The 12,500-nt window shown below is 41.8% G+C and overlaps 2 protein-coding genes across 2 annotated transcripts in view; both read left to right on the forward strand.

Moving 5' to 3' along the window:
* Positions 1 to 914, forward strand: part of gmppb (GDP-mannose pyrophosphorylase B) — a 12,547-nt gene extending 11,633 nt beyond the window's left edge. Inside the window, 1 exon segment of the mRNA XM_039797000.1 lies at positions 697 to 914. Within this exon segment, the coding sequence (XP_039652934.1) occupies positions 697 to 864 (168 nt within the window). The 3' untranslated portion in view covers positions 865 to 914.
* Positions 915 to 6,883: 5,969 nt separating this feature from the next.
* LOC120557002 (interleukin-17 receptor D-like) overlaps positions 6,884 to 12,500 on the forward strand; it is a 79,509-nt gene continuing 73,892 nt past the window's right edge. The window contains exons 1-4 of the mRNA XM_039796998.1: positions 6,884 to 6,897; positions 7,703 to 7,823; positions 9,373 to 9,417; positions 11,893 to 12,044. Of these exons, the coding sequence (XP_039652932.1) occupies positions 7,751 to 7,823; positions 9,373 to 9,417; positions 11,893 to 12,044 (270 nt within the window). The 5' untranslated portion in view covers positions 6,884 to 6,897; positions 7,703 to 7,750. The remainder of the gene's footprint in view (positions 6,898 to 7,702; positions 7,824 to 9,372; positions 9,418 to 11,892; positions 12,045 to 12,500) is intronic.

Below are 12,500 nucleotides of genomic sequence, written 5' to 3' on the forward strand. Positions count from 1 at the left end.
GTGTGTCTGTCTGTGTGTGTGTGTCTGCTCTGTCTGTCTGTGTGTGTGTGTGTGTGTGTGTGTGTGTCTGCCTGTGTCTGCTTGTGTGTGTCTGTGTGTGTGTGTGTGTGTGTGTCTACGTGTGTCTATCTGCCTGTGTCTGCCTCTGTGTGTGTGTGTGTGTGTCATGTGTGTATTTGTGTGTGTGTGTGTGTGTGTATGTATTATTATTGTGTGTGTGTGTGTGTGTGTGGTGTGTGTGTCATCGTGTCTATCTGCCACTGTGTCTGCCTCTGTGTGTGTGTGTGTGGAGGGTGTGTTATGTGTTGTTTTTTTTTTTTTTTTGTGTGTGTGTGTGTGTGGTGTGTGTTTGTGTGTGGTATGTATTTGTGTGTGTGTGTGTATATGTATGTGTGTGTGTGTGTGATTGTAGTCTGTGTGTGTGGGTATTGATTGTGTGTTATTATGTGTTGTGTGTGTGTGGTATATGTATTTGTGTGTGTGTGTGTGTGTGTATGGTATGTTGTGTGTGTGTGTGTGTATATATTGTGTGTGTGTGTGGTGTGTGTATATGTATTTGTGTGTGTGTGTGTGTGTGTGTGTATATGTGTGTAATGTGTGTGTGTGTGTGTATATGTATTTGTTGTGTGTGTGTGTGTGTGTGTGTGTGTGTGTGTGTGTGTGTGTGTGTGTGTGTGTGTGTGTGTGTGTGTGTAGCTGAGACCAACATCCATAGAGAAAGAGATATTTCCTGTCATGGCGGAGGAGGGACAGCTGTACACCATGGAGCTACAGGGTGACTATTACTACTACTACTACTACTACTACTACTACTACTACTACTACTACGCAGTACTACTGCAGTACTACAACACAAATATATAATACACACATTTCTTTATTTATGGGTGTCAATAACGTTTCAGTGCTGACACACAGTAGCAACCAGCAGTATTGGGTCTGAATACAAATGTAGGAGCTTCACTTCTGCTACTTAATCATTTTAAATAAAACAAAAGTCTTGAAGTTACTAAGTGAATAAAAAGTTAGCAGCATTAGATAATCTGCTTTTAGTGCAGTTGACTTAGCAGCAGTTAAAAAAGGGGTAAAATACAAGGTTAAGGTAGTATTTTTGTATAGTATCTTCTTCAAGTCATTTTATAGATAGGTATAGATATAAAATCTAATAACTCAGTGCATTGTAAGTGATATAAGCCTAAAACGTTTCTATCTTCTTCCCAAAAACTGTCCTGAAACATGTATTTTTGGTTTGTGTGGGGGGGGAAACCACTTTAGGCCATATGGTCAAAATTAAATGATTTAATAATAATGTAATAACCATAACTTATAACAATAGTAATAGAGTATTTCACTAGTAAATTGCTGTTGAACGACAAAAACAACCACCATGGCAAAAGCGTATTTTACAACAACTTTGAATGCACCACCAAGTAGCTAAACAAGGCAGCAGCACACTGCTTAACATACTGCATAGATATATCTATGAACATGCTGCTGTTGGATCCTATACAGTGAAATAAATCACACTTTACACCGGTTAGCTGTCAGCATTTTAATCGTGTTCAATCCATCTGCTAGCTAACGCTAGGCTAACGTTAGCTGCTGACGAGTGTAATGTTAACTAGCGTCACATGCTGCGATGTTTCTGTTATTCTAGCATTTTCGGAGCATGAGAGAGCAACGCAGGCGTATCAGTGGCGCCGAAATGAGGCACAGAAATCCGCGCTGCTATTCGGTCCGGTAGATACGGGTCGTTAAGGCACAGGTGCCGTATTAGCAACCCTAGCAACGACGCTAGCAACGCAAAGCCAGTCCTTCACTAGCCTATGGTGCGGTGGTCTCTGTCACTACCCAAAGTGAGTAGAGTGCAGCTTTGAGTTGCGCATGCGTCACTTTGCGACAAGTAGCCTACAAGATGCTAACGGTGGTTTGAGCTAACGTTAGCAATCAAGTAGCCTACTAGATGCTAATGGCGTTTTGAGCTAACGTTAGCAATCAAGTAGCCTACTAGATGCTAACGGCGTTTTGAGCTAACGTTAGCAGTCAAACAATCATAAATAGCTAAATGTTTTTAAAATGACTGCTAGCTACAAGTTAGCAATCAGACACAACATCGGCTGTCACTTGAATGGTGTTTTGAGCTAACGTTAGCAACCAAACAATCATAGATAGCTAAAACGTTTTTGAAATGACTGCTAGCTACAAGTTAGCAATCAGACACAACATCGGCTGTCACTTGAATGGCGTTTTGAGCTAACGTTAGCAATCAAGTAGCCTACTAGATGCTAACGGCGTTTTGAGCTAACGTTAGCAATCAAGTAGCTAGCCTACTAGATGCTAATGGCGTTTTTAGCTAACGTTAGCAGTCAAAAACAATCATAAATAGCTAAATGTTTTAAATGACTGCTAGCTACTAAGTTGGGGCAATCAGACACAAAATAAAAGGCTGTCACTTGAATGGTGCTTTATTTAAATTTAGCAACCAAACAATCATAGAGAGCTAAAACGTTTTAGGAAATGATTTCCATCTTCTGTTATTGTATGTAAAGAGAAAAGTTTTGCCATTTTACAGATTTCACAAATTTCAGTAAGACACGTTATGCCGTAAACAGTTTAAATCTGAGCATGCGCTACTCAAAGCTGCCCTCTACTCACTTTGGGTAGTGACAGTCTCTTTTAACTACAACTTCTTTCTCTGTGTTGAGTTGACAGCCCTCTCAAATACAGACACACAAACAGAACAAATAATAAAAGTCTCAGATCCACTGTCTGTGATTGCAAAATTCTAGCTTAATTATCGCGGACATCTAATAGCCAAGGTCGATATCCAAAGTAGCCTGAACGCCATGTCAGCCTCGCTCATGTTGTTTCTCGGTTGGCAGTAAATATCAAACGCTATTGGGTGGCTGGGTTCCGGGTTGGTGTTGCTTACAATATATATATATGATATATGCTGATGTATATGATATATATATGTAAATTAATATATAAAGAGCATATGCAAACATGCCATATATATATATGTATATAATATATATATATGTATATAATATATGGTGTGTATATGTATGTATAGCGATATATGTAATATGTGATATATATATGCTGATGTATATGGAGTGTATATGTAAAGTGTATGTATGTGATGTATATGTAATGCATAAAGTAAAAATATGACATTAGTAAATAAATAGTAAATAATAAAAAGTAAAATGAATGTGTATGTGTGGCAGTGTATGTAAAAAATAAAAAATAAAAATAATGTGTGGTGTGTGTCAAAATGTAAAATGCATGTGTGTAAATGGCATGTGTAAAGTAAAATGAAGTAAAGTAAAATGTGTGTGAAATAAAGTAAAATAAAGTAAATGTGTGTGGGCATGTGCATGTGTATGTAAAATATTAAATGAAATGGCATTATTGTTAGTGAAAGTGGTGAAGTAAAATGTGTGGTGTGTAAAATGTGTGTGGGTGTGTGTGGCATGTGTGTGAAAATGGTAAAGTAAAATATGTGTGTATGTGAAGTAAGTAAAGTAAAAGTATGTAGTAAAATGGCATGTGTGTGGTGTGTGTAGTAAGTAGTAAAAGTAGTAAAAGTAAAATGAAGTAAGTAAAATATGTGTGTGTGTGTGTGTGTGTGTGTAAAAATGTGTGTGGGTGTGTGTGTGAAAATGGTATGTGTGTGTGTGTAATGTATGTGAAATGTGTGTGAAAATGAAATATGGTAAAGTAAGCAAAAGTAAAGTAAATGTGTAGAAATATGTGTGTGTAAAATGAAATGTGTGTGGGTGTGTGTGAAGTAATGTGTAGTAAAATGAAGTAAAAATGTAAAAATGTGTGTAAATAAAATAAAATAAAAAGTAAAATGTGTAAGTAAGTAAATATGTGTGGTGTGTGTGTAATAAGTAAAAATAAAAAGTAAAATAAAATAAAAATGTGTGTGTGTGTGTGTATTAAAATATATGTGCATGTGTGTGGGTGTGTGTGCATGTAAAATATGTGTGTGTATGTGTGTGTGTGTAAAAGTATGTGTAAAAAGTAAAATAAAAAGTAAAAGTAAGTAAAAATAATATTAATGGGCAGTGTGTGTAAATAAAGTAAATAAAATAAAAATATGTGTGGTAGCAATGTGTAAAATATGTATAATATGTGTCATGAAATGTATATGTGTATGTATGGCATATGCATCATCATAATGTGTCCTGGGTTGATGGGAGGAGTATGATTGTTGGGAGGGTTGTGATTGCAAGGACGGGTGTTTTCAAAGAGCAGAGAGGATGAGGGGAGGAAACCAGGAGGGGAGGAGATGAAAGGATGGGGGGAAGGGAGGGAATAATCAGAGGAGAGGAAATGAAACAAGAATCGGGGAAGAAAGTGGACAAGGAGAGGGAATGAAGAGAGGACATTTAAGAGAGAAGAAAGAAGGAAAGGACATGAAAGGGAACAAGGTGAGGAAAGGAAATGAAGAGAGGCCAACAGGGGAAGAAAGGGAACAAGGAGAGGAAAGGAAATTAAAAGAGGAGATGAGTTGAAGAAAGAAAATAATGAGAAGAGGATGGGAGTGAAGCATCTATCTATCTATCTATCTATCTATCTATCTATCTATCTATCTATCTATCTATCTATCTATCTATCTATCTATCTATCCATCCATCCATCCACCTACCTATCTCTATCTAGCTCTCTCTATCTATCTCTCTATCTCTCTATCTATCTCTCTATCTATCTATCTCTCTATCTATCATCCATCCACCTACCTATCTCTCTATCTATCTCTCTCTCTATCTATCTATCTCTCTATTTATCTATCATCCATCCATCCATCCACCTACCTATCTATCTATCTAGCTCTCTCTCTATCTATCTATCTATCTATCTATCTATCTATCTATCTGTCTACCCATCTCTCTATCTCTCTGTCTATCTATAATGTACTCCTTTATGGAAGATATATGTATTCATAATTCAAATTGAAAGTCCAAAGAGAAAACGAAGCAAGACCAAATTAAAAATATTATTTTACCACACTACTAGGAAAAATCACGCCATAATTGAATTTAAGAAAAGAAAAAGGAAACTGAAAAAGCAAAAGTTGAAATGTAAAAAAGTCAAATTTAAAATGCAAAGCTTAAATGCTTAAACTTGAAATCTTTTATTGATTTGAAAATCACAAATGGAAATAAGAAAAGAGAAACCTCAAATATGAAACTGAAAATGTGAAATGGAAATACTTAAATTAAAATCTCAAATAGAAAAAAGTAAATTATTTTTATTTTAGCCTTTGCACTTTTTATAATTTTTAATTTGAAATTTTATCTTTTTGGATTTTACATTTGGCAATTGCTCTTGTGACATTTTGTGATTCACCTTTTCCATTTGGATGTGTAAATGTCAAACGCGTATGTACACTGCAGAAAGATGTGTTAAAAATGACACATGTGTAGTACCTGAACACACTCACCACATGTGTTAATGTTGTGTCATTTTTAACACAAGAGTTGTGTCATCTCTTTTTGCAGTGTATTCTCAAAGACTTCGGTAAGGAGACAATAAAAAAAAATTATATGTAAATACTTAAAATATCCTGTCCCGCCAAAGGTGAAAGAAATGCAATTTAAAATTATGAATAGGATTTATCCCACTAATGATTTCTTAAAACAGAGATTTAAAATGGATGTAGGAAACTGTACATTGCAAAAAGTGATGTGTTAAAAATGACACAACGTGTAGAATTTTAACACATGTGGTGAGTGTGTTCAGGGACTACACATGTTGTGTCATTTTTAACACATCTCTTTTTGCTGTGTAAATGAGGGGGCGTGGCTTAAAGGCTGGTGGGAGGGTCTGAAAGGAAAGGGGTGCAGAGGCACTCGTATTAAAATAATATATTTTTAATTTGATCTCGCTTCGTTTTCTCTTTGGACTTTAAATTTGAATTATGAATAAATATTTCCTCCATAAAGGGATAGATATATGATGGATGGATGGGTAGATGGATGGATGGATGGGTCCTTGTTGAACTTGTTGGGTCGAGGATATGGGATGGGTCGGGTGATGGATGGATATGGAGATGGAGGATAAGAGGATGGAGTGGTGGGTAGATGGATGGATGGATGGGTAGAATGAGGAATGGAGAAGAGGAGGAGAGGAAGGATGGGAGGTAGATGGATGTAGAGGATGGATGGGTGGTGATGGATGGATGGGTAGAGATGGGTAGATGGAGGAAGGGGGATGGATGGGTAGATGGTGGGGTAGATGGATGGATGGATGGGTAGATGGATGGGTTGGATGGATGATGGATGGAATGTGGTGGATGTGGATGGATGGATGGATAGATGGATGGTTGGATGGGATGGTAGATGGATGGATGGGATGGATGGATGGTAGATGGTGGATGTGGATGGGGTGATGGATGGATGGATGGATGGTGATGGATGGATGGATGGGTGATGGATGGATGGATGGATGGATGATGGATAGGTAGATGGATGGATGGATGATGGAGTGATGGATGTGGATGGATGGTGGATGGATGGATATGGATGGATGGATGGTGATGGATGGATGGATGGATGGATGGTGGTTTGTTTTTATGGATGGGATGGATGAGTGGATGGATGGATGGATGGTGGATGGATGGGTGGATGGATGGATGGATGTGATGGATGGTAGGATGGATGGATGGATGGATGGATGGATGGGCCTTTTAGGTGGATGGATGGATGAATGGATGGATGGATGGACGGATGGAGGGTGGATGGATGGTGGATGGATGGACTGGTGGTGGATGGATGGGTGGATGAAGTCGGACACACAGTGCAGAGTATCTGGAGGACAAGAACCCAGGAGGGAACCGCTGCCCTCCCTCAGAGACCAACGCACAGCTCCCACAAGAACACGGTGAGAACCAAAATAACCACAACCCACGTCAAACCTGACCAATCACAAGGGAAAGAGAATCACGAGCCTGCATGGTTAGCGGATTTTATTTTTACTCCAATGGTAGTCAACTCTCCTTGATGCGCTAGCTGCCTGGTCCCTGAACGCACCGTGAAAAAGCCCGGTCTCTGGAGACAACACAGGGCTCGTAAACACCAAAGAAACACTAGGGGGCGCAGGCTGTGCACCAAAATACAACACACCACGTTCCAGCCAATCACAGACAAGATGGTTGGGGGAGGTTAGTGCTCATTGTCTCACTGTGATTGGCTGGAACGTGGTGCGGGTGTGCCCAGAAAGAGAGAAGTGGGGGGGGGGGGCAAGTGTGCAGTGTTGCTGCTGCAGGTCATATCATGTGTATGAGGAAGAATTTCAGCCTTTGGCTGACAATAAAGTTGTATCGTATGAATGGCAAGTGGGTGAGATAAGGAAGGCTGCCCGGATTTGGGGGATGCGCCAGCGTCGTATATAGTCTGGTGTGTGGGAACATTTTTATATAAAATATGCTGAAGTATATTTCTGGAGTGTTAAAGATTAAAAGAAAAAATAACCACAAGAATAACCGTACAGAACCGAAAATCGTGATGCGAACCGAACCGTACCACCCCTAGTTACTACACTATGTTTCCTTCCCTGACCTTTCATGTCATCGCTATAACCAAATCTGCTCAATGGAAGCTGCTTGTGTCTCCATCTTTCTGTTGTTCTCAGACTGTTTGTTTGTGTTATGTATTGTTGATGTGTTATGATTATTTAACTCGTGCAGAAGCTGAGCAGTCAGCCGTTCGGCGGCTTGACCTTTGACACCGACTACATGGTTCGCGTGGTTCCTTTCCCGACTCTGATGAACGAGAGCTTCTTCCCTCCATCCTTCCTCCGCACCAACTGTGAGTCTAGAAATCTCCTCATTGTCTTGACCTGAGTTGTTGGCTTTACTTAGCTTAGCTTAGCACAAATGCTGGAGGCAGGAGGAAATCGCTGGCACAGCTCTGCGAAAGTACAAATGATTGCCTTCCAATTAGGGTGACCTGAAAATTAGAGCAAAGTCTCAAGAGCAGACTCCTGAGTAGTTATAGTCTGATAGAACATTAAAGGTCCCATGGCATGAACATTTCACTTTATGAGGTTTTTTAACATTAATATGAGTTCCCCCAGCCTTCCTATGGTCCCCCAGTGGCTAGAAATGGTGATAGGTGTAAATCGAGCCCTGGGTATCCTGCTCTGCCTTTGAGAAAATGAAAGCTCAGATGGACCAATCAGGAATGTTCTCCTTATGAGGTCATAAGGGGAAAGGGTCTATATAAGACTAAGGTCTATATAAAAGAGACTTCAGATACAGTATTAGGGGACCACTAAGGTCTATATAAAAGAGACTTCAGATACAGTATTAGGGGACCACTAAGGTCTATATAAAAGAGACTTCAGATACAGTATTAGGGGACCACTAAGGTCTATATAAAAGAGACTTCAGATACAGTATTACGGGACCACTAAGGTCTATATAAAAGCATCCAAAGAGCTCCATGTCATGGGACCTTTAAAAACTGTTCATGGTGACAGAGTCGTCCTGCAGCCAGCTCCTGTCGGCTGCTCATTGGCTGAAAGCAAGAAAGAAAATACGACTCTCTATTGTAGATGTGTAGAAGTGCTTGCATGTCCGCTGTGTCCACATGCAAGTCTGCAGCTGTTTGCATCTGTAGTAGAGTATGATCAGGCCTTCAGGCTAAACACATGCTGGACCTACCTGGACACACAGAAACTAATATCCATCTGGGGAAGACCGGAATAACCGGAATTTTTTTTTTAGTTAAAAAAAGTACAAATTCTCTGATTCCAGCTTCTTACATGTACATATATTGTAGTGTTTTCTCTCCTCTGGGACAGTAAAGTGAACATTTTCGAGTTGTGGACAAAACAAGACCTTTTAGGGACGTCATCTTGGGCTTTTTGGGAAACACTGAACCATATTTATCAACAGTATACGTGTCCAAATTACTAAATACTGTCGCTCTAAATTCAGATTCCTGAAGTGAAGATGACAAACTATTTAACCATTTCTGTGTGTGTGTGTCTGTCTGTCTCTGTGTGTGTGTGTCTGTCTCTGTGTGTGTGTGTGTGTGTGTCTGTCTGTGTGTGTGTGTGTGTGTGTGTGTGTGTGTGTGTGTGTGTGTGTGTCTGTCTCTGTGTGTGTGTGTGTGTGTGTGTGTGTGTGTGTGTGTGTGTGTCTCTCTCTGTCTCTGTGTGTGTGTGTGTCTCTCTCTGTCTGTGTGTGTGTTTGTCTGTCTCTCTGTCTGTGTGTGTGTGTGTCTGTCTCTCTGTCTCTGTGTGTGTGTGTGTGTGTGTGTGTGTGTGTGTGTGTGTGTGTGTGTGTGTGTGTGTGTGTGTGTGTGTGTGTGTGTGTGTGTGTGTGTGTGTGTGTGTGTGTTCATCTTACAGCATGTGAAGTCCTCCTAGGATCAGACAACCAGGTCTGCAGACCCTGTAAGTTCCTCAGTGTCTTCGTCATAACCAGAGCCACATGTAGACAGAGTCAGTCCAGGGTGGGATCCTCTCTTTATAAAGAGCAGTTAGATGTAAGGAATACAGGTCCACTAACTAGTTTACAGTTACTTAAAACCCAATCAGTATCACCAAGAAGCTTGTGTAGTTATTGGAGATTTAAAGTTGTATATTCTACATTTCTGGTGCAGATGTTTTGCATTAAAAACGAACCGGGAAAAAGAGAGGGATCATGCTTTTGTCATCATTGCCAGATCTTTGAAGTAAGATCTTTTGAGTTTGAAAGAAGAGAGGAGAACAGGGGGAGAAGGGGAACAAGGACAGGAAAGGAAGAATGACTATTAAGAGAGGAAATAAGAGAAGTAACAGCTCGGACACACCAACCAGACGGGCGACTGTCGGCAGTAAAGCCAGTCGGACCGATCGGTGTCCCAGAGGTCCAGAAAGTTCCTCAGAACACACCGAAGAGACGCCGACTTGAGCGTACGTTCTGCATGTGTCTCACTTAAAGGGATACTCCACCGTTTGTTGAAATAGTTCTTATCCCGGTCTCCCCTGGCTGTAGATAGGTGGGCATTTTTTGTCTCCGTGCAAGTAATTAGGTTGTTTTTTTGTCTTTTGTTGGCTCACTTTTACTCACAACATGCTAACCGGCAACATAGGATTCCATTCACTACGCTAAGCTAACTAGCGGCGGCGCTGCCGGTGTTGCACCGGACTAAAACGATGCATGCACAAAAAATGAGTTGGCCCACCTATCTACAGCTAGAGGAGACCCCCCCTATCTACAGCTAGAGGAGACCCCACCTATCTACAGCTAGAGGAGACCTCACCTATCTACAGCTAGGGGAGACCCCACCTATCTACAGCTAGAGGAGACCCCACCTATCTACAGCTAGAGGAGACCCCACCTATCTACAGCTAGAGGAGACCCCACCTATCTACAGCTAGAGGAGACCCCACCTATCTACAGCTAGAGGAGACCTCACCTATCTACAGCTAGAGGAGACCTCACCTATCTACAGCTAGAGGAGATCCCACCTATCTACAGCTAGAGGAGACCCCACCTATCTACAGCTAGAGGAGACCCCACCTATCTACAGCTAGAGGAGACCCCACCTATCTACAGCTAGAGGAGACCCCACCTATCTACAGCTAGAGGAGACCCCACCTATCTACAGCTAGAGGAGACCCCACCTATCTACAGCTAGAGGAGACCCCACCTATCTACAGCTAGAGGAGACCCCACCTATCTACAGCTAGAGGGAGACCCCACCTATCTACAGCTAGAGGAGACCCCACCTATCTACAGCTAGAGGAGACCCCACCTATCTACAGCTAGAGGAGACCCCACCTATCTACAGCTAGAGGAGACCTCACCTATCTACAGCTAGAGGAGACCCCACCTATCTACAGCTAGAGGAGACCTCACCTATCTACAGCTAGAGGAGACCTCACCTATCTACAGCTAGAGGAGACCTCACCTATCTACAGCTAGAGGAGACCTCACCTATCTACAGCTAGAGGAGACCCCACCTATCTACAGCTAGAGGAGACCCCACCTATCTACAGCTAGAGGAGACCCCACCTATCTACAGCTAGAGGGAGACCCCACCTATCTACAGCTAGAGGAGACCCCACCTATCTACAGCTAGAGGAGACCCCACCTATCTACAGCTAGAGGAGACCCCACCTATCTACAGCTAGAGGAGACCCACCTATCTACAGCTAGAGGAGACCGTGATAAGCCCTATTTCAACAATAGTCTAGTTTAGTTGACTAGCAAATCAGTGCACTTATGTTAGCGTGACTAGAGTCTCTCAAAATCTGATGAAAATCTTCTAAACTGACCTTTGTTGATCTGAAATGAAGACACTGCACGGCCTATTTCTCTCTTAAAATGTTTTCAGAAACACGTTTCGGTGAACTATTTTAGTCCAATATGAGATCGGATTCTGAACGAGCAGCCAGACCCACGTGGCGCGTTCGTCCAATCAGCTGCCGGCTTTAATTTTTTGGGCGACCAATACAGATTATCAAACAGGAGCAGGTCAGATAACAGGGAGCCTTCTTACTAAAATATGGTCCTATATACTTACAGACATGGTTAGCTCTGCTGTTGAGGTAAATAAAAACATTTAGAATTCATAATAATTAGCAAATTTAATTAATACTTCTGTACTACGGTTATGCGCATCATTAAAGTTATTTTTTATTTTTTTGAAGATTATTTTTTGGGCTTTTCCGCCTTTATTTTGACAGGAAAGCTAGGTGAGAAAGGGGAGAGAGAGAGAGATATGCAGGGAATTGTCTTTGTCTCAGCGTCGAGGCATAAACCTGTCAGTATATGTGCGCCTGCTCTACCCACTGAGCCAACCCAGCCACAGTGCATCATTGAAGTTGAAAACAGTGCATGTGAAAGAAAGTGGAGGTTAAGTTTAGTTTCTGTCTGTGCAGTCTGGAAGCCAAAGACCCTGAACGTGTCTCAGCTGGGCTGCAACCTCCACGTGGCGTTCGACCAGGCGCCGGCCTCCTTCGGCTTCGGCTTCTACTTCCTGTACTACAAACTACGGCAGGACGGGCCCTTCAGACAGCAGCGCTGCAAGCCAGTAAGTACATACTACACACTACGTACTACACACTACACACTACACACTACGGCAGGACGGGCCCTTCAGACAGCAGCGCTGCCAGCCAGTAAGTGCTGTCAGCAGTGGTCTGATGTACTGTACTGGGTATATCAGAATGGGCCTTTTGTCTTAAATGTGCAGTGAAGGGAGGATACTGGTGTTACAGGTGGAGCATTTGGGCCCAGTTGCTACACACACACACGCACACACACACGCACACACACACACACACACACACACACACACACACACACACACACACTGCGCACTACGTACTACACACTGCGCACTACGTACTACACACTGCGCACTACGTACTACACACTACGCTCTACGTACTACGCACTACACACTACACATTACGCACTACATACCACACACACACACACACACTACGCACTACACACTACGCATTACACACTACACGCTACGCAT

Source organism: Perca fluviatilis, chromosome 4, assembly GCF_010015445.1.
Source record: "Perca fluviatilis chromosome 4, GENO_Pfluv_1.0, whole genome shotgun sequence".
NCBI classification, from domain to species: Eukaryota; Metazoa; Chordata; class Actinopteri; order Perciformes; family Percidae; genus Perca; species Perca fluviatilis.